The sequence below is a fragment of the Neurospora tetraspora genome (genome assembly GCF_033439725.1).
Source record: "Neurospora tetraspora strain CBS 560.94 chromosome Unknown B0H65scaffold_8, whole genome shotgun sequence".
Lineage (NCBI taxonomy): Eukaryota > Fungi > Ascomycota > Sordariomycetes > Sordariales > Sordariaceae > Neurospora > Neurospora tetraspora.
Genome location: NW_026944390.1, coordinates 461,617 through 482,090, shown reverse-complemented (window position 1 = coordinate 482,090; position 20,474 = coordinate 461,617). Strand labels below are relative to the sequence as shown.

Sequence of the window (20,474 nt, the reverse complement as noted above, 5' to 3'; positions counted from 1 at the left end):
AAGTACGATTCATCTCTTTATGAGACAGGTCTTTCGCCCGTGGGGAGATGATGGCAGCGTACGAGACCACAACTGTGGTTCTGACAAGTGTTACACCTCCCAGATGATGACCTGGGACAAGGAAGTGGAAGAAACACAAAATGATTTCAGCTCGTCTTACGTCTAAACAAAACAGAAACAGTTCCCATCAGCCAGAAAGATACAATCACCGTGTTCAAGGTAAATCCGTTGTTACATGCTTAATCGATAATACAGACGTACACTTTACCCTTTGACCGAGCCAAACACCAGACAGGAAAACAAATACCGAAAAAGTCAACAAAAAATAACAACCTCCGGCACCATTACAATAGTCAACGAAAGCCATCTACGCATCCCAGTCCAAATCCATCTCATCCTCCCCATCCGACACATCATCCACACCCATCATCAAGCTATCCCTCTGCTTCGTCAACTTCGACACCTTACTCTTCATCTCCCTCTTCCTCTCCTTCAACTCCCTCGCCAACCTCTCCGCCTTCTCCGCCCTTTTCCTCAACGTCTCCGCCTCCTTCTTAGCCTCCACCTCACTTTTACCCACCCCATTCAGCAACGCATCCCTCGTGTGCGACAACCTCTCCACCTCCGCCTTCAGCGTGCGGATCTGTTCTTTCTGGGATCCCATCTCGGAGTGCAGGTCCAAATTCTCCTGCTGGATCTTGCCCGCCTCGCGCAGCTTGCGGTTGTACTTCATCTCCAGTTCGGACGCGCGCGGCGGGTAGCGCGGCTGCACGGTGGCCATGATGGTCGGCTGGGTTTCCAGCAGGCGCGTGTGCTCGACGCCCGGGTGGACGGCGTGGGCGGGCACGACGAAGAGCACGCCCTTGCCTGAGTTGGCGAGCCGGTAGTACCGCGTTGTGACGTCCACTTGCACGATGCCCCGGCTGAAGTAGGCGCCGATGAGGTCTCCGTCGACCTTTTCCATCTGGTCGAAGAGGCTGTTGTCAGTGCCGTCGTCAGCGCTGGCACCAGTCTGTGGGTTCTTGTGCCACATTTCTTCTCCGACCGCGCCGTTTTTGCGCCAGACTCTCTCCTTGGCCTGCAGAACCGCCTCGCGCTTGTCGAGGAGACTGTGGATGTACTCATAGACGTCCTCGCCTGAGTTGACGAGGATGTACTGATCCTGTGGGTAGGCCACCACCCGGCCTGTCCGGCCGTCGGGGCCCAGCTTGCTGAGCACCTGGTGCGGAATGGCTGCTTCGCCGGCCAGCGCGTCGAGCGCGTTGCCGTAGCTGCGCTCGAGCTCGTGCATGCGCGCGACGAGGTGCTGCGTGAAGAGAAGCCATTGGCCGAGCAAGGTGGTGCGCGCGTGCTGGAGTTCTTCGGTGTCGTGGTCCGCGTCAGTAGGGAGGACGCTCAGTAGGCCGCCGGTGGCGGTGTACTCGTGGTCGAGGCGCTCCAGGCAGGAGTTGGTGTGGATAAGCAGGTTTTGGAGATTGGAGTAGGGGCGAAGTTCCCTTGGCTGGTCTTCCTGGCCGGTGGTGGTGTTGGAAGTTACCGGGGGCGAATGGTGCTGGATCTGGGTCAGGGGGCAGTGGTAATCGGTGCCGTAAACCTCATTGCGCCCACGGACTTCGTTGATCAGCGAGACAAGGGGCTTGTGGTGGTAAACATTGTCGGTGTGGTAAGGCGTGCGAAGGTCGTTGAGGAAATCGAAAGCTGAGTTGAGTTCGAACTTCATGGCTAAACCGTCGTCGGCCGATGAGGCACTGTTCTTGCCCTTACCCATGGAACCTCCCTGGGTCAAGTCGTTGCTGGCGGAAGTAGCGCCATCAACTTGAACCTCGGCGACCTTGACATCTGGCTGCAGCATTTGGATGAGGGCACAGAGAGATTGGGCATGTTGCTTCAATGCAAGGAGCGTGGGCGGAATACCATGCGTGGAGAGATAACCACAGTTGATATGGCGGAGTAGCTCGCTCTTGACGTCCTCATTGTTGATTCGTGACCACTGCGACATGTAGGGAAGCGCATAGTCCGTTGCTTTGACGTAGCCCTTTAGTCCTCGGTTTTCATCTTCTTCATGGTCCACCAAATGAGCGGCCACGATCTTTCGGCCTGGTAGTGTCATGGTTTTGGAAGGTTGGTGATGTTAATTCTGGTGGCGATGAGAATTGGCTCTCCTTGCTCGGCAGTCTAAATGGTGATAAAGTTGAAGTTGAACAACATGTTTCTTCTGAAAAGGCGATCACCTCTCACCATAAGTTGTGCCTTTTCTCCCAATGCTATTGGGATGGTTCATTGTCTCCCCGGCCATTGCAGCCCAACAAAGAGCCGCTGTTCTTTGCGACGTGAACGAGGCATTGTCAGACAGAGCTATCCGATGCCAAATGCAGCTGTAACAAAGAAGTAGAAATGGAGCTGCATAGAATAAAGACGACGGAAACAGCAGAGAAGCTTGCCATCATATGCTTTGTTAGTGTTCAAAAGGAGCCGGATCTGTGAGTAATATAAGGGATACACTCGAACCCCGTGAGGCGCCCAGGCCCGTTACCAAATAACCACATCATTATCCCGGACAACTTCCACGATGTGATTCCAAAGACTCTCTGGTTGTGGTTTCCTCGGTATCTCAGCGACCCGTTTTTCCATATTGTAGTGCGTTAAGTCACTCGGGAAGTTGAGACACTTGTGCCAACTTCACTCTGCCGTTGTTTAACTGCAATTCCAAACGCCGTTTGACATTTGTTGAGACATCTTTTCATAGTCATCCATCTCGGTGTAACCCATAATCGAATCTTGAGAGATGCTGGTCCTCAAGTGTTATCGACCGCGAGCTTTGGGGGACTGCAACCCAGTCATGAGGCCTCCTCAACACTGACAGAACTGTTCAGCAGTCTGACCAGTCTGGCTCGAATCTCGATCCCTGAGCACCAAGGCGATGTGAGACATTCCATAATAGTGGCATAGCCGCAGGCTGCTGTCGTGAAGCACTCGTCGTCGAAGGTCTTTTCGAAACCGCCCGTGTGGCTTCAGGACCTTGGGTGTGTTGATGGCGATGATGGCTTCAAGTCACCCATGCGTGTGATGCATGAAGGGCCCAGACATCCGCGACATGTCATTACCTCGACCTCTGATAGCTGAAGATCCATGAACTGCTGAACGGGTGCATTTGAACCATGAGCAGTATGTGTCTTCTGTCTGCAACCAACAACGAACCGAGTGCCGCGGATATGTCGCCGGCCTTGTTCGCAAAAAAGGAATCGTTTCCATTTGTGAAGTGTTGCGATGAGAGCTCCCGGGCCATCTGGTCCGAAAGCGGGGCCCACAACCACGAGGTAATCTCTGCCAGTCAGGGTCTGTGGATCCAAAAACTGTGGAGCTTGGATTTGCGCACCCTTCTGGCCTGACCGGTTCACTTTGTCGCAATTTGTCGCAGGCCACGTCATGGACAGGAAAAGGAGTGGAAGTTCGGAAAGGAAAACACAAGATGGCAAATCTGTCGCATCCAAAATAAAAAGTCGAATGTCCCTTCAGCTACCATGCGCAAGCTGTTCTCGCGGTCCATCGTAGTCTGGAATTCTATCGCGATGCGGACAAATCACGAGACCGGAAAAGATTCAATATCCAATTTCCTACCGTTTCATCCAGTGGCTTTCGACGCGGTCGTGCCTGCTCCCAATGGACCATCACAGCTGAAAGCTGCAGTAGCGCGGGGTGCGAAAGCGGAGCTCTCCACCCACAATTGAGTGACATGTCGTGGCCAATCACGAGTCGGCATCTCACAATTCACATTGACCATCCCCCCTTTGGATTTTCATCAGATGCAGATGGTAGATAATGACGGTGACCGATGGCAACGGCAGCGGCGGGTGATACTTCATTTTCTAGGGTATCGGTGAGTGGGTTGTGGCCTTGTCCCGGATGATTGCCCTTCAGATTGACAAGATTGACAGAGCCGAGCCCAGACGGTCGGTTATGAAACAAATGGTCGTCGACATGGTCACTGGCGCACCCTGTTTCGGAAATACTGGTTGCACATCGCTCTTTCACGATGGTTCCAACGTAATTGGCTAGCGGTGACAAGAGGTTGATGAGGCTCGAGTGAGGGAAGCGCTCACGGCTTTCGGCACCCCGGTAATGAGAGCCAATCTTGGAATGATAGAAAGCGCCGCCCGTTTCCATGTCGGTCGAGCGCTATCATTTCTGCTCTCATCCGTCAGTGTCGTTGGGTTATTCGCCTTCGTCCGAAAGTATTCGGTAGTTGGATGCAGGTATCCTACGCGGTTGAGTTGTTTGCTGCTTTTTACTCCGTCAGAGGCTGAAAAGACGGGCGCAGGCTCAGGCTGGCATGGGTCAGTGGGAGTGCGATGGCAGTGAATTTGCATGGCTGGCAAGTGGCAGGATCTCGAGGTCGGGTTCACGATTGCGGTGATCTAGACCGTGTCTGCCATCCCTGCTCAATAGCTCCAAGTACCGGGGTTGCTGTTGGCCAATGATGAGCGTTCCTTGCGCCATACGCCCCACATGCACCGAGCTTGATCAAATCGTCGGGAAGGAATGAAAGCAACACTATGTGCAGATTTCCAGGCGTGTTGCGTCATTGGAGATGTCACCCTCTCCTTCCTCTTGGGATTTTCTTTGCGATTGAAACTTAATCATGGCAGGAGCTCGATGCTATGACAGAAGGCGCACACAAAAGAAGAAACGGGAAAATATGGAGGAAGCTTGAAGATCAAAGCTTGGCCTCATCATTGGGCGTCCGACATGATATCAAATGCCAATTCCTTTAACATGAACCACTGCTTGGTGATTCTGACCCTCGATTGGCATCGATATTGCTTCCCGTTTTATTTTACCGTGTGTTGATTGATAGGGTCCAACGGAAGCTCCTTTGCTCCCTTGGATCATTATTTGCGCTTGCGTGTGCAAAAGTTGCGCGCCCGTCACCCAATTCTTCCTCAATCAACAAGTCACAAACCTAAAGTGAAGCCAAGCACGGCAGTCCCCGTTTCAGCAATAGCGTGAGTCCATTCCGCAGTCCACTATCTACCCTAGCGATTTCCACCTGGTCATGGAGAGCCGGGGTCGTTGCACTTATCCACATGGCCTCCCCCCTCCCCTCTCCCGTTTCTTCTTCCCTTTTTTTTTCATTCTCTGTTGTGAACCCTCAAAAGGGGAAACTCGAAAGCTGATCTCTGGAATCTGGAATCTGGGTAGTACCACTACCAGAGGCAACCAGAGAGATACACGGGTGCAACCTTCTTGACCACCCAGAAGCTGCCCTGTCCTGGTTCCTTGCTTCTTCTGCCGTGGCCTGCAACCTAACGACGTAAATGCCCAGCCCTCCCTTCTCCTCCTCCCTGGTCCCATCACTATCCCGTCACTCCCACTTTTTTGGTCTATTAGTCTTTTCTTTCCCCTACCCTCGTCTTCACTTCTTCAAACAACTCCTGAGCTGCAGTGGCCTAACCCTACCTAGTCCCAGCTCCCTCTGCTGGTGAGCTTCACGTCAACAACAACTAACTACACCGAACTCAAAACACTGGAACATCAACCACCAGATCGAGACAACAAAATACCTACATTTAATATCTAAAGCGGGTTATCCTGCGAAACCGCCAAAATGAGCGACATACCTAATGACACCGCCAAAACGGAAGAGGCCCAGACACCGGTATCGCTGTCGGGTAGGTCTTAAAAAAAAAACGCCGTCTAAAGGGCAACGAAACTAACTATGAACCAATGTAGGCATGGTCTCGACCTTGGTCCCGGTCCTCATCACATCCGCAATCTACATAGCGGTCTTCTTGGTTTTGCGCAAGAGCAACCGAAGATACTATGCTCCCAGAACCTACCTAGGCAGTTTGCGAGAGAACGAACGATCACCAAGCTTGTCAAGTGGCCTATTCAGCTGGTTCAAGGATTTCTGGAAGATACCCGATGTTTACGCCCTTCAGCACCAGTCGCTCGACGCGTACCTTTACCTCCGCTACTTGCGCATGGCATTTACCATCTGCTTCGTCGGTTGTTGCATCACCTGGCCCGTCCTTTTCCCCGTCAATGCTACCGGCGGTAATAAATTGCAACAGCTGGATATTTTGACTTACGGCAACATCCACCGCGACACTCAATACAGCCGCTATTATGCCCACGTCTTTATTGGCTGGATCTTTTTCGGTTTCGTCATGTACCTCATCATGCGAGAGTGCATCTTCTATATCAACCTTCGCCAGGCCTTTCTGCTCAGCCCTCTATACTCTCAGCGCATCTCATCCCGTACTGTACTCTTTACTGCGGTCCCAGAACCCTATCTCGACGAGCAAAAGCTGCGCAAGATCTTTGGTACCTCTGTCAAAAATGTGTGGATCACAAGCGAAACCAAGGAGGTCGACGAACTGGTCAAGGAGCGCGACAAGGTTGCCTTGCGCCTCGAAAAGGCTGAGGTCAAGCTGATCAAGCTTGCCAACAAGATCCGTCGCAAGGCCATGAACAAAGGTGCTGTCGACGACATTGACAAGCAAGCCCCCCTGGATGCCGAGTCTGGCAGCATTGCGGCCCGCTGGGTTCCTAGGAAGAAGCGCCCAACTCATCGTCTTGGACCCTTGGGCCTGATCGGCAAGAAGGTCGACACGATCGACTGGTGCCGTGAGGAGCTTATGCGTCTCATTCCTGAGGCTGAGGCAGCTCAGGACAAGTACCGTGAGGGAGCTTTCAAGAAGGTCCCTGGCGTTTTTATCGAGTTCAAGACCCAGGCCGATGCTGAAGGAGCTGCCCAGATCCTGGCCCACCACCAGGGACTCCATATGACTCCCAAGTACATCGGTATCCGCCCCAGCGAGATTGTCTGGTCTTCACTTGCCATTCCCTGGTGGCAGCGTGTCATTCGTCGCTACGCCGTCTACGCCTTCATTACCGCTATGATTGTCTTTTGGGCTATTCCGGTTGGTGTTGTTGGTATTATCAGCAACGTCAACTTCCTCGAGACTATCTCATTCCTGACATGGCTCAAAAAAATTCCCAGCGTCATCATGGGCGTTGTCACCGGCTTGCTGCCCTCCGTCGCTCTTTCCATCCTCATGTCTTTGGTTCCGGTCGTCATCCGTATCTGTGCCAAGCTCGCCGGCGAGCCCTCGCTCTCCCGAGTCGAGCTGTTCACTCAGAACGCTTACTTCGCTTTCCAGGTGATCCAGGTGTTTTTGGTCGCTACTGTCGCCTCATCTGCCACTGCCGTCGCGAAGAAGATTGCTGACAATCCGGGTTCAGTGACGAGTCTCCTTGCCGAGAACTTGCCAAAGTCCTCCAACTTCTACATCTCCTATTTCATTGTACAGGGCTTGAGCATTGCGACTTCGGTCTTGACTCAGGTAGTCGGATTCTTCGTCTTCAACCTTCTGTACAAGTTCCTCGCCTCTACCCCTCGCGCTATGTACGCCAAGTGGGCGAACCTGAGTGCCATTTCTTGGGGTAGCACCTTGCCAGTCTATACCAACATTGTGGTCATCGGTGAGTTTTCCCTGCCCCTCCTACCATACATGCATTCCACTAACTTATTCATAGCCATTGCGTACGCGACTATTGCTCCTCTTATGCTGGGCTGGGCTGCACTTGCTATGGGCTTGTTTTATCTCGCCTGGCGCTACAATGTCCTGTTTGTCACTGACACTCAGATCGACACCCGTGGCCTCATTTACCCTCGTGCCATCAAGCAACTCTACACTGGCATCTACTTGGCTGAAATCTGCATGATTGGCCTTTTCGGTGCCTCTGTCGCCCCCGGTCCGCTTGTCCTCATGGTCATCTTCCTCATCTTTACTATCCTCTTCCACATCAGCATGAACTCCGCCCTCAACCCGTTGATGTATAACCTTCCCCTCGATCTTCTTGCGGAGGAGGAGGGCCCTCTGCTTGACACTCCCACCGACTTGCATGCCGCAGAGAATGAACACGGCGGCGGTCCGACCAATGGCAATAGCCCGACAACCTACACCGAGAAGGTTCCGACAAACGGTACCAACGGTGCTCAGAGCCGCGCGGAAGATCCAATCCTTGGTGCGAAAGAAGCTTCTGATGCCTCGAAGCATCAGCCCAACCACATGACGGGCAAGAAACCCAACTTCTTGATCAAATTCCTCAAGCCTTGGATCTACTCCGACTACAACGCCCTGCGCGCTTTCCTGCCCAAGGGTGTCCAGCTCGATCCGTACGCCGCAGAGGTCGAAAGAGATGCGTACTGCCCGCCTAGTGTCACTTCCGATGTACCGCTTCTTTGGATCCCCAACGATGCCAACGGTGCCGGCGTGTCTCGCCAGGAGGTGGAGCACACGAGCCGGGCCATCCCCATCACAGATGAGGGCTGCGAGTTGGATGAGAAGGGACACTTGGTTTGGGACCAGGAGGGGACTAGGCCTCCTATTTGGGAAGAGAAGATCTACTACTAAACGGAGATCCATCTTGACTAACGTCTTTTGTATTGTTTCTTGTTTGAGTCTTGTATCCAGGCTCTCTTCACATTGGGATGTGTGTGTGGAGGCACTGGCAACCTAATACCCTGACGTTGCCTATGGTTCGGATTGGAATCTTGGTCTTTTGAACTCTTTATACCCGGCATTCTGGCCTCCTTACCTAACGAGAAGCATTTGTTTTTTCAACCAACCGTCTGTCCTATCCTTTGTCTTAATCACTACCTCTGAGATTCTGTTTGTTGCGCTTGGAGTAAAACGATGGGCGGTGTCTGTCGCTGAGAAGGGATGATGTTTGAAGTTGTGTAATGACATGTCATGACCCGGGGGTAGATACACCTACTTGGTATAGGCGGAAAATAAGAGGAGACGTTATAGGATAGCACTAATCAGAAAAGGAGTGGTTAACAACTTGTCGTTTCCATTTTCTCAAGTGTTACAATGTAAATTGATACCCCGCTGCAAAGTGGTATATAACATAAAATGCAATTGCTCATGAATGATTCCTCCTCCACCTAAGCCAAGGCCCCTCCTTAAGGGCCTATCGATGGCCATTCTGACTTCCATACGGATATGGTGCATGTCTAACCAGTCCAACACTATCATCCTCCTCTCGTGGCGCTGGCAGAGGATCATAGTACCCGCTGCTCTGGTTTCTGTATACGGTTGGTCGCATACCATGATCTCCTCCATGATAAGTCGTAATACCACCACCACCGCCAGTGTTACGGCCCTCGTAATAATGATGCTCATCAACGGAAGCAGCAGAGCCGCTTCTCCCTCGTCGTTCGTACTCAGCCCTCGGCATCCCTCCCCCCGCCAAATCCAAGCTATCAAAGCTTTCACTCCTCCCTGCCGCATACGCGCCTCTGTAGCTCGTATCGAGTGCACGCCCATGCCCATCATGTCCATACACCACCCCATGCGCATAATGGTGCTGATGCGCCTGCGCCGGCGCTTCTAAGTCTCCTCCTCCCATCACTCCCGTCGCCTGTTGATGTTGATGCTCAACCACCTCCATCGTCGGCGAGTCGCTGCTGCTCTTTTGTCTCCCTCTGGTGCTGGCGCCCCGCAGCGGAATGCTGTTACCCAGCGGGTGAGTATCCTTGTCGAGATGCAAGTAACTCACATCCCTCTCCCTCTTCTTCACGCCCACAAACAACCACCTGATCCCTCTTCCAAAGCCCTTGACCACGTCCCAGAGGTTGATGGCGTCCCAGAGGGCTAGGATGCCCATCGGTCCACCTTGTTTTTTGGCGTGGCCGTGGAAATCCATGCCGCGGTTGCTGTTGCGGGGGGTGTACGGTTTGTAGGGGAAAGCCCAGAGATGCAGGAAGGCGAAGCAGGCCATTTCGAAGCATAGCAGTAAAGAGGGGATGCCGACTTTGATGTCGGGGTAGGCGAGAACGGAATTGGGTTCTACGATGTGGATGGTTTCGGAGGTGGCCACTGAGATGGCGATGGATTGCCAGAAGGAGAGGAAGATGACGAGTTTGATGGCGAGGACTTTGAGGAAGGGTTGGTGCGGGGAGAGTTGGGGCGTGGCGTTCAGTTGGATGTAGAATTGGATGAGGGCGTACATGGCGATGGTGACGGCGAGGGATTGGATTGCTACTATCTGTTTTTGGGTGGGCGGGGGGTTAGTATGGGGGGTTGATGGGGGGAAGGGGAAGGTCAAGGAGGGGAGAATAAGGGGTGAGATAAACAATGGGAGTGGAAGAATATGAAGAAGGGGAGAGGGAGGGACACATACCCAAATATGCCCAAACATGGGCGAATTACTACTCTCGCAATACCGTCCATGATACTGCGACACCACCGCCGCGACTGTCATAGCCACTCTCACAAAGCAGTAATGATAAACCCCAATCCAGATGATGTTAAACCACGTCAGCCCGCTCCTCGGCGTCCTCCAGGGACCCTTCCTGTGCCCGCCACAGCACTTGGCCATCCAGTTCACCGGCCACACCCAATCCTTGATGGGCTGCATCTCGCGAAAGTACTCCTTTTGCAAATGCAAGTCGGGCGCGATGTAGTGGCACATCAGACTAAAAAAGGAGCTGATGGCAAAGGCCTCGTAGCAGTCGCTCAAAACTTGGAAGTAGATGGCATGGTAGTAGAAGCGCAGGCTCAGGAAGGAGGAGCAGGTGTAGACGGGCACCATGAACAGGATGCGGATGATCTGCTTTTGCTGTTCAGGCACGGTATAGTTGGTCGCGTGCCGCATGATCAGGTAGAAGCTCGTAAGTATGGCTACCAGCGTCGAGGCGGCGGCGATTATGAGGGCGAGGGAGTGGAAGGTCAGGGGCCCGGCTATGGGACGTTCATCGCCGGGGTGGACTGTGACGTAGATAGGTCAGTGACTTAGTCTGAGAAAAGACTCGGGACAGAACCTACTTCGCATATCATCCAACGTGGTGTTGCAGAATGGGGTACCCATGATGGGCGATAGAATACTCTTGGTTTCTGTTGATCGGAAAGTGGTGGTTTGCGATTTCGTAAGGCCGCAAGATGGTTGGATACGTAGACCAGAGGAAGGCGAATCGCAATCGTTGTGAATATACTTCCAGAAAGTTCCGTTAAGCCTTCTTCAACAGATTCGTCCCATCAAACGTCTCGTATAATCGGATGTTTCCAGCTTATTATGCGCGCCAGAGTTGCCGTGCGCAATGCGATGTCCGTAATGACCAGCACCTATAAATCGGTACGATAGGATGCAGAAGTATGCGAGTAACAATCCTCCCCTAACAAATTCCAACTCGTCCCGTCGGATTCGTCCTTTGAAAAATCCGTCATTCAACAGCGCATTCCGCGCTGTCAGACTTAAAGTTGACACTTGCGTAGAAGCGTTGAGGTGACGCACTACACCGCTGAATGGCGCAGCCGAAATTGAGCGTTCGGAAGGGAGGGGCCGGAGGAGGTTGTTTGGCACGCGCACCACGGACGCTGCGGGCGTCTTCGTTGGTATCCAATCTAGAATCGCGCGGCGCTGAAAAGCTGGAATCTCAAATTCTGTCGTCGTTTCGTTTCTTCCACCAAAAAAAGTTGAAGAGGAAAAGCAGTCGGGCAAGAAAACAAGTCAAGAACGGCACATTTCGTTTCGTTCTTTCCGCTGCTTCTAGTTCGTGTTCGCTTGGTGAAATTTGGTTTGTTTCGCGGGGCGCTCTCGGAAGCCGGAAAGAGGCCGAGCTGAGCACGCAACAATCGATAAGGGAACTTAAGTGGAAGAAACCTGAAGCAAGAAAGAAAAGAAGAAACAAAACGACGAAAAGATCGATGATGGTGAATGAGCGAGAAAGTGAAAGAATCAAGTGAAGTGGGAGTGGAAAGTGTTTTGAACATCTGAACCCTGCGCTCCACAAACACCGCCCTATCTAGCGCCGTCATAGCCGTGGAACGCGAATCCCATTCTCTAGCGTTGTTACTGTACTGCCATGGTGCCCTCAGCCCAACACCACTACGTACCTAAAAATGAAATGGACTGCGCCTCATCCCTCCAAACAACCCGACGGAAATGTTCGGGAAGCTTTCCATCCTCAGTGAGGTTGGGATAATCAAGAAGCGCGCTTATCACTTCCATGCTCGGATGGCGTAGTGCGAACATCCTCATTCGCTTTCTTTTCTCACACCCAAACCTCAGATGAAACCCGTGTCAAGTCAAAATGTCCATCCATCCTTTCCGGTTCCCGTCCTCTGGCTGCATCATGCAACCCCACCCGCTGCCTCGGATGAGGCGGGGATGCCCTCTGGCGGCAGAAGCCAGAAAGAAGCTTGGTTGATCATGAACTGGAAATGGGTGTGAACTGAAAGACTGACACACCCCTAAAACCCTATGCAAGGGTCCATCTTGGCCCCTGAAATTCCCCTTGCTGATCCCTGTCCCCGTCCCTGAATTGCATCGCCAAGAAAACGCCTCAACTGCAAAAGGGTCGGGTTGCCTGGTTGAGAGAACCTTGAGGCTCTCTCGGCGCGAACTACACATGACGAAGCGCGTGAGAGGAAAACAAATTTGACGGATTACGGATGAACCATTTTCGTTTATGAACTCTACTGACTAGTAATCTTCGCTTCACTCCTCTATATCAAGTAAACCTCTCCCTACGCTGCTCAGTTGGAGCTTCGCTGTTATGCTTCACATCCTCATGGACCTTCACCCAACCCAAGCACCTGCAGCGGCAGCCGCTGCAGACACAATGCGTACCGTGTTGCTGAGTTGCAGACCAACGTCACCCTGGCCAGACCGAATGTCATTTAATGGTACCCGGGTCACAGGTATAGGATTTTGATCCCTGCGTCTGTGAAATAGCCTGGTGAGCCGGTGCGGGCGTTGCTCACCACCTCCACCACCCTCACCATCTTCACGACCCTGACCATCTTCGTCATTCCCGTCACCCCTACTATTCTGGCCTTCACGGTCTCTATTGGATCGAGGAGTCCGTCCAAATAGCTTTAGAAGTCTACTACCTCTGTTCGAAGCCTCCGGTGGTGGTGGTGGCGGTGGCGCCCCAGCTGAAGTTCTTGATGACTGGGCGGTCATTGAATTACCAGAGGATTCACCATCCTCACCACCCTCACCATCCTCACCACCCTCACCATCCTTACCATCCTCACCATCCTTACCATCCTCACCATCCTCACCATCCTCACCATCCTCACCACCCTCACCATCCTTACCACCCTCACCATCCTCCCCACCCTTACCATCCTCACCACCCTCACCATCCTGACCATCTTCGCCACCCCCATCACCCCTACTATTCTGGCCTTCCAGGTATCTGTTGTAATACTGTCGCTGAAAATAGTCCCGAGAATTCTCTTCGATTTGGTCTCGCCTTATAGCTGCGGCTCTGATATTGGCCTCCTGTGGTAACAGTGACGTCCGAGCTGCAGATCTTGATGACTGAGCGGTCATTGAATCACCAGAGGATGCTTGGCCTTGAAGCGATTGACCCTGTGTCGGCCTCGCCAGTTCGTCTCTCGACAATTCTGGCGGCGGAAAGACATGGCCTGGCGGCGGAAAGAAATGGCGTGGTGAGTTTAGCGGCGTCGGCCTTGTCAGATAGATCCTTGGTAACCTGGGTGACAAACCGTAGACTTGTGTTTCTGTTTGCTGAGCACCTTGTTCAGAGGCGGCATGTGGTGTAGAGGCAGCGCGCTCAACTCCACCAGAAATGGATTGAGATAAAGCAGCCTGAGATGATGAACCGGCTTCGGAGAAACCAGTCTGAAATAAACCAGCCTGAGATGAGCCAGCCTGAGATGTACCGGCTTCAGAGAAGCCAGTCTGAAATAAACCAGCCTGAGATGAGCCAGCCTGAGACTCCCCAACCTCCTGATCTGTTATCCGGACGTACCAGTCTGGGCGGTCTGGGAACAGTTTCTTGACAGCCCGCACCATACTGTGTCGCTTTGATTCACGCCTAGGTGATTCACGCCTAAGAAGAAGCGAAAAACCGGGAAGAGGCGGAGGAGCGTGAGGGTGCGGAGGATCGGGCAGGACCAGTTCTTCTCTGTTGCGCAACTTGTCGAACGGCTTGCGGATGAATTTCATGATTTTGCGTTTCATTGAGCGTTTCTTGGCTCCCTCAGGCGGCGGCTGGTCGTTGTCCCCCGAACCTCGTGCCTCGCTCAACACAGATTCCAACTCATCCTCAAGCTCGTTGTCCTCCGAACCTCGTGCCTCTCTCAACATAGGTTCCAACTCATTCTCAGGCTCGTTGTCCTCCGAACTTCGCGCCTCTCTCAACAGAGGTTCCAACTCATCCTCAGGCTCGTTGTCCTCCGAACTTCGTGGCTCTCTCAACCGAGATCTCGACCCCTCCTCCCGCTGAGATCTGTTTCGAAACATGACTGCTGATAGACCGCCCCTGAGTTCGCAAACAGGAGTGGAGTGCCCATCCATGGTCACCATCCGATGATGCCTTTCTAACATCTTCTGAGCCGAGAGCCTCTTCTAGTAGCTGTAGCCACCTTTCTTACCGTGTCCACCATCTTCATCACCTTCCATCACCCCATCTAGGCTGCCGCCACCTTGGTCCCCTCCACCTGAGAACCATCCGCCAAAGACGAGCTTGACCAACAGTCTGTCCACCCCGCCCACTCGTCTAGGCACATATTCTCCCGCCTCTTTGATCTTTCCCTTACCATCTTCTTGTTCTGCCCTCCAACCCCTCTTCCTCTTCCGTCCAGCTTGGACTGTATCAGGTGCGTCGTCGACAAGGAGATAATCATCGGCGCCGTCATCCTCCTCTTCCTCTCCCTCATCGAGGCCGCTCGCACGGTCAGAGGCATCTGATGACGAGAAGGGCGAGGTCTCGATCCTCTTGAGCTCCTGTACAACTTCCATGATGCCGTTCTTAACTTTGCTGGCAATGGTTTGGAGTTGTGCAGTGAGATCACGTTCCTCCTTTTTCAGATCGACAAAGGCATCGACGACACCCACATCTTCCTCAAGATCGGCGGCTGCCCAGACTTGTTGCAAGCGATGCATTAGCGCGACCAGGTGGTCAATGTTGACGAGTAGTTCGTATAGAGGTTGGGTAAAGGATTCGAGGGTAAGCAGAAGGCGTCTAAGTAAGGCGCGGAGGTAAACCCGGTGGGCGGTAGCAAGGGTCTGGGGGTCACGGGGTTGGCGGTTAGGGTCATCAGAATTGGTAGGTGCAGGAGGAGGGTTGGCAGCGGTGTTGAGCCAAACATCGGACTCTTCCAAATCCCTCTCGGCGTGAAACTCATCTTCAACCATGTCAACGTCGTCGTCGTCATCACCGTCGTCGTCATAGCCACCCATGGAGACATCGTCATCCCATGTCCTCTTTGAGCCGAAGCTGCGTTTGGATAGCCTCGACTCTCTTCCTCTCCCCCTGGTCAGACTCCTGCCAGTAGAGGCTCGGCTTCTTAGTCCAGTAGAAGCGCTGCTTCTCCTCCCATCAACCCCATCCTTCTTCTTCTCATTCGAAGTCCTGTTGCCGCTGCCGCCGTGCAGCCAGTCCTCGAAGCCGTCGGTCAGGCCTTCCACCACTTCGCCCTGAAAATATGCTTCCGTCTCGCCTAGGAAGAAAATGGCTGCGCTGGCGGTAGCCCATGCGGTACGTAGTGTCTTCTCGCGCTTCTCAACTCGTTCTCTGAGCGCCTTGACACGCATTCTACTCCTACCTATGCGCGGAGGTGCGGGATGATGCCGTCTCAGACTAGTAATCTTCCACAGATCTGTCAACCGTAGATGTGCCCTGCGCAGCGATAGGAGATAGCTGTTGATAGCCGTGTATGTCTGGACATCCTGAGGACTGAGGAATAAGTCCAGTGGGGAGGGTATGTTCATTGTCAAGATGGTTGGGGCCGAGAACAAGAGGTTGCGGAAGGGTGTCTTCGCAATCTTCAACGACCCGATTTCTTCAGCTACGGCAGCAGCTGTGGGCGTCATCGTGGGAAGAACTCTGGAGGAGTTATCCGTGACGTTCTTCGGGATCGTCAACCGGACATGATCCCTGGCAAGTTCCAATCCCTCATCCTCTTCGGACTGAAATTCCCCTTGAAGAGCACCCATTGCTTGCCATACGCGCGTGAGCACACCGGCCACTTCGCCCTCCTTGACAACAACGATGCCGAGACTCCCACCCGCTGCACCACCGCCGCTATCGCGGGACTTCTCGTAAGCAGACAAGTTTTCGGCTCGCCGCCACCGACTGCGCATCTTCTCATCAGCTTGCTGGGTGAGTGCCATGGCAAATTCTCCCCGGCGAAGGAGGAAAAAGTCTCGAAGCAGCTGGAGGTATTTCTCCACATCGCTGAGTGGGAGCAGCTGCGCCAGAGTGGTTCTTGAGAGATACTGCCTGATCTCGGTAATAGTATTCGAAAAAGTTGCCGGGTCAATCGGATGAGAAAGGGTCGAAAGTTTGGTAAGTTGCGTTGAGAGGTGATCCGTCCCCCTGAGGCTCGAGTCTTCCACACTCTTGGCGCGGATCTGGCGCAGAGACCTCCCGATGAAGAGCATAGAGGCTGCCGTAGATCGCGTGACAAACTTGGGAAGAAGCTCTTGCACGCACAGGAACTGTTCTTCGCCATCTTCATCCTCCTCCCTCCACACAAAGAAGTCATCAGCCCCAAAGTCTGGCAACCGCCCATACAACACCCACGCAGAGACTTGCTTCAACCACGCTGTCTCGGCCACCTTGACCAGGCTCTTGACCACTTCTTCAATATCCTTGTACCCGGTCTGTATCAACTCCCTCAGCCGGTTGATTACCATAGGACCTGAATGCACTGGCGGCTCACGTCTCCTAGTCGCCGAGCTACTTTGCCCCTTCTGAGCGGGCCGATGAGTCAAGTCATGAGGTTGACTCCCTTCCCACTCCATCTGGTCGACACTCTCCGCATTCTCCTTCATCCCCTTCATCAACAGGTCCACAAAGCTCCATAGCCATTCCATGCGCCTGTTCCACTCATCAAACTCGCCAACCACCGCCGTCAGCGGCACAATGTTGTAGGCACCCACAAGTGCGGCATCTTTCTTCAGTATTGTCTCCTCCACTTGAAGCACCTTGCGCTGAAAGGCAGCAAGGTGTTCATTTCGAATGGCGGTGGCAATAGCACGGCAGATTATGGAGGGATGGGACGTGCTAATGCGAGCCGTATGAGAGAGTAGGTTGATGTGGAGCTCTGAAAGATTGGCAAGCTTGGAGAGGAGTGCGCGTTCGGGCGGGGTGAGGGCTGACTTTAGCGGGGAGTCATTGGGAGTTGTGGAGGTGGCTGCAGCTTGTTGTAGGAGAGGTGAAGGGTGTCCTGAGAGGGAGAGAAGAATTTCGTGGAGCATGGTGGCAGATTTGATGTCGGTGTTGACGTTGATGGTGAGGGAGAGGAGGGTGGTGTCGAAAAGAGGGACGGCAGGGGACTAAAGTGGTAGAGCGACGGTTGTTAGTGTCTATGACCCCAGGAAGAGAGAAACTGGTGGTTTTGCTACTCACGGTTTCTCAGCCAGGTATGGAGATTCGTCGTCCTGCGACTGTGATTGCCGTCTAACAAAGGCTTGATAGAGAAGTATAAGAGTCCCGAGGATCTCGAACCTGCAGCACATGGGGTGTGGTGCTTGAGCCAGCTAGAATCGGTAGTCTAGACTGCTAAAAGTAGGTGCTGCAGCGGGGTGTTGACACTACTTGTAGAACCCAAAAAGGTACGTAAGTGGGGACAATGTGTAGTAGTCAAGCGACAGTGAAAGAGTTCCAAAAATGGGAAATTCGGAGCTCGAAGATATAAACGATGGTGAATGCTCAGTAGTAGAAGCTTGGTGGTGGGATTTTGTCTTTCTCGGATTCAAAGGCGGATCAAGGGCACTTTTGTACCCAACAGCCAGACGGATGGACAGGTCGTGCCTGTTCGTCTGTAAGATGTTGCCCGTGGAAGCTGCTGTTAAGGTAGACGGAAGCCTCAATCGGATTGAGAGTGGTTTAGGCCCACGTGCAGGGGATCGCGATCCAGACGCGTTGTTCGGTTGGAGAAACCACGACAGGGGATGTCGCGGTCACATGACATCATGGCTCTGGAAGCTGCCAGGGCTGCCCCGGGAATCCACTCTTCATGGGAACCTTGAGGGTTAGATAAGAAAACAGTGGCAGATAAGAGGTTATCAAACTCATCATAGAGGAACTTCAACACAGAATTGTCGGTCGATGTAGTCGGCCAAAATCTTGGAAATAAAAATAGGTATAGCGGATATTAGCAGGAAAGACCTAACCGAACATCACCAATCAACCCCATGTCTCAGACCTCCCGTTCATCCCAACCGGTTGCTTCCCACTTCTAATGCTCCCCGGCGAGGTCCTTCCTGCACGGTTCATCGGATCGCTGTTCATTCCTCCTTCGCCCGGACTCAGCACTCCTCCATCACCTCCTCCGACCGTTACTACTCCTCCGTCTGCCGTCCGACCAACAACCATACCCTTTGCGACGCTCTTGAGAATTGCGCGTCTCGAAACACCGGTAACATCAATATAGACCAAACTGACGTTTTTCACCCCACCACCAACACTCCTCGATATCTCGCCCGCTTCGGGGCCCCACTTGTGCGCAACCACCGTGGTCGCAGCCTCCGACGTTGACGCAAGCAAGTGTCGGCCTGCCTGCTCCACACCATCCATGACCGTCGAGAACGCCATGAAGCTCTTGTTCAGCAGTCCCGGCTTGTAGTTATCCAGGGGCTGCCCATCCGGCCCGAAACCCTTGGTCCCCGTCTTTCTAGGTCCGCGACCGCCGAGGTTGGCACCAAAGTTCTGTGCAAACTTGCCAATCTGTCCTACGGTTTTGGCTGACAGAACAGCTGCGTTTCCGGTAAAGTGGCTGATACGGCGAATGTGTTCGCGGGTGGCTGGCTTGAATTTCATGGGCTCAGCGGCCGGTTGCGACCTTCTAGTGTAGTTATCGGCTTGGTTCTGTAAGAGCTTGGCAAGCATGTCGGAGCCGGTAATGATGAAGCGCGAGGCGGCGGATGCGTTCGAAACAAGGAAGGACTTCTTATACGCAGGGTGAAGTTCGGCATCGAATAGTTCTGGCGAGGCGGGAGCAACATTGATCTTTCCGTTGGGCGTAGTCGGGAGCGTAATCTCAACCGGGTCTGGTGGACATTGAAAGTTAGCCAAAGCAATTTGGACGATATTAGACATGGGATGAGGAACGGCAGTACTAACCTTTCGATCCAGGCTTCAACGCGCTATCTTCGTGAACTTGGTAGCCCTCAGCCAACTCGCCAATGACGCTACCGTCGTCCTCATCCACAAGCACAATCTGTCCTGGCGTGGGGTTGCTTCGGCTTCCCTGGGCATATGCCTCACCAGGCCTATAGTCACCAGGGTTGTATGCCGGCAAGTCCTCCGTCACTCCACCCTTAGACCTTGTTGATGTTGCTGTGCCACCCTTCTCACCACTACTCTCGTTGCTCCTTTGACTAAGTGTCGGAGGTGGTGCCCGTTCAAGGAACGCAGTGCATTGCGCAAGAATCGTCTCAAAGGTGTCCACGTCCTCCTGAATGCCCTTCCTGTTTTCGACCGAGGGGAACTCGATTCTTGTAAAAGCACCGCTATCGGGTCCGAGGTCCCATCTAGGAATCAGGTAGCTCGTAGGAGATTGGTGGTAGATCTGGGTAGTCGCGGGAAGAGGAAGATCGAGCTCGGGCGGGAGGTGAAGATGTAAGTAGAAGTCCTGTTCCGCGTTTTCTGTGCCCAGTGCCGGGTCTGCAAAAGCAGAGCTTGTTGGCACCATTAGCAAGGAGAGGGTCTGTGGCCCGGCGGGCGTTAACGATTCCTCCTTGCCATTGGCAATGTGGTAGGCTGATACGCCGTTGATGGCGTAGAGCAGCTTGGGGTCCTGTCGGGCGGTTGTCATGTTAGTTCCGGTTTAACGAGCGAACAGTGGATTGCGCCGTGATGGTCGTTGGTGGTGCTGTTGCTGGTCTGGCACTGCTTCAAAGATTGCTGAGTGATGGTCTTACGTTGTGACTTGATGCCATTCTCGAAGGAAACTGTAGGTGGTGTGACAATCTGATTGCTTTTATTGCGTCGAGCTAGGAAAGGTGACACGGGACGGCTTGAAGAAGTGTTGGATGATGGATGGCCTTGAACAGGAAACGACGTAACCGTCTGTCGATCGCTCAGCAGCAGTCGGCGGGCAATGTGCTGCTTCCCTGCCCGACTGATTGGTGCAGCTGCGGGGTATCTTGCTGTAAGTGTTAGGTATTATAGCACACCCTCTTGATAATAAGTCGTGCGATTGGCGGGCGCAAAGTCGTGTTGAACCGAGAAATGTCCAAGGGAAGTGTTAGATAGATTAGGACCACAAGCAGTTGAGGTTTATGAGGATTAAAAGAAGATAAAAAAGCATGAAATCGATGTTCTAACTCAGATACCTTGCGTTCCTAAGCAAGCGGGGTCAACTTTTTGTCCGTGGAGATTCGAGTTCAAAATAGCAACAGCGACACTTCTAGCCCACCATCTTCCCGCGGTTCCTGGGCAAAGAGCTGGGGTTTGGTTGCCTCCAGGCGCTTAGAGC

General features: G+C 53.2%; 6 protein-coding genes across 6 annotated transcripts; 1 reads left to right on the top strand and 5 right to left on the bottom strand.

The window, feature by feature from the left end:
- Window positions 1-266: 266 nt before the first annotated feature.
- On the bottom strand, window positions 267-2,592 carry B0H65DRAFT_308009 (uncharacterized protein). Its single transcript, XM_062823249.1, has 2 exons — window positions 2,239-2,592; window positions 267-2,175 (listed from the first exon to the last, which is right to left on the bottom strand). Exon 2 carries the CDS (start codon window positions 2,108-2,110, stop codon window positions 368-370), a length of 1,743 nt encoding a protein of 580 aa, XP_062677391.1. The 5' UTR covers window positions 2,111-2,175; window positions 2,239-2,592; the 3' UTR covers window positions 267-367.
- Window positions 2,593-5,134: 2,542 nt separating this feature from the next.
- On the top strand, window positions 5,135-8,853 carry B0H65DRAFT_477264 (uncharacterized protein). Its single transcript, XM_062827421.1, has 4 exons — window positions 5,135-5,311; window positions 5,462-5,669; window positions 5,731-7,485; window positions 7,540-8,853. The coding sequence occupies exons 2-4, from the start codon at window positions 5,606-5,608 to the stop codon at window positions 8,418-8,420; spliced, it is 2,700 nt and encodes an 899-aa protein (XP_062677390.1). The 5' UTR covers window positions 5,135-5,311; window positions 5,462-5,605; the 3' UTR covers window positions 8,421-8,853.
- A 16-nt stretch (window positions 8,854-8,869) lies between these two features.
- On the bottom strand, window positions 8,870-11,098 carry B0H65DRAFT_307940 (organic solute transporter Ostalpha-domain-containing protein). Its single transcript, XM_062823247.1, has 3 exons — window positions 10,839-11,098; window positions 10,195-10,781; window positions 8,870-10,059 (listed from the first exon to the last, which is right to left on the bottom strand). The coding sequence occupies exons 1-3, from the start codon at window positions 10,879-10,881 to the stop codon at window positions 8,983-8,985; spliced, it is 1,707 nt and encodes a 568-aa protein (XP_062677389.1). The 5' UTR covers window positions 10,882-11,098; the 3' UTR covers window positions 8,870-8,982.
- Window positions 11,099-12,406: 1,308 nt separating this feature from the next.
- B0H65DRAFT_477260 (uncharacterized protein) lies at window positions 12,407-13,053 on the bottom strand. Its single transcript, XM_062827420.1, has one exon. It carries the CDS (start codon window positions 12,976-12,978, stop codon window positions 12,592-12,594), a length of 387 nt encoding a protein of 128 aa, XP_062677388.1. The 5' UTR covers window positions 12,979-13,053; the 3' UTR covers window positions 12,407-12,591.
- A 1,169-nt stretch (window positions 13,054-14,222) lies between these two features.
- On the bottom strand, window positions 14,223-17,492 carry B0H65DRAFT_307911 (Spc98 family-domain-containing protein). Its single transcript, XM_062823246.1, has 2 exons — window positions 17,402-17,492; window positions 14,223-17,328 (listed from the first exon to the last, which is right to left on the bottom strand). The coding sequence occupies exon 2, from the start codon at window positions 17,248-17,250 to the stop codon at window positions 14,395-14,397; it is 2,856 nt and encodes a 951-aa protein (XP_062677387.1). The 5' UTR covers window positions 17,251-17,328; window positions 17,402-17,492; the 3' UTR covers window positions 14,223-14,394.
- Window positions 17,493-17,982: 490 nt separating this feature from the next.
- Window positions 17,983-20,341, bottom strand: B0H65DRAFT_477257 (SPG20 protein). Its single transcript, XM_062827419.1, has 3 exons — window positions 19,918-20,341; window positions 19,118-19,793; window positions 17,983-19,044 (listed from the first exon to the last, which is right to left on the bottom strand). Exons 1-3 carry the CDS (start codon window positions 19,933-19,935, stop codon window positions 18,182-18,184), a joined length of 1,557 nt encoding a protein of 518 aa, XP_062677386.1. The 5' UTR covers window positions 19,936-20,341; the 3' UTR covers window positions 17,983-18,181.
- Between the last annotated feature and the right edge of the window lie 133 nt (window positions 20,342-20,474).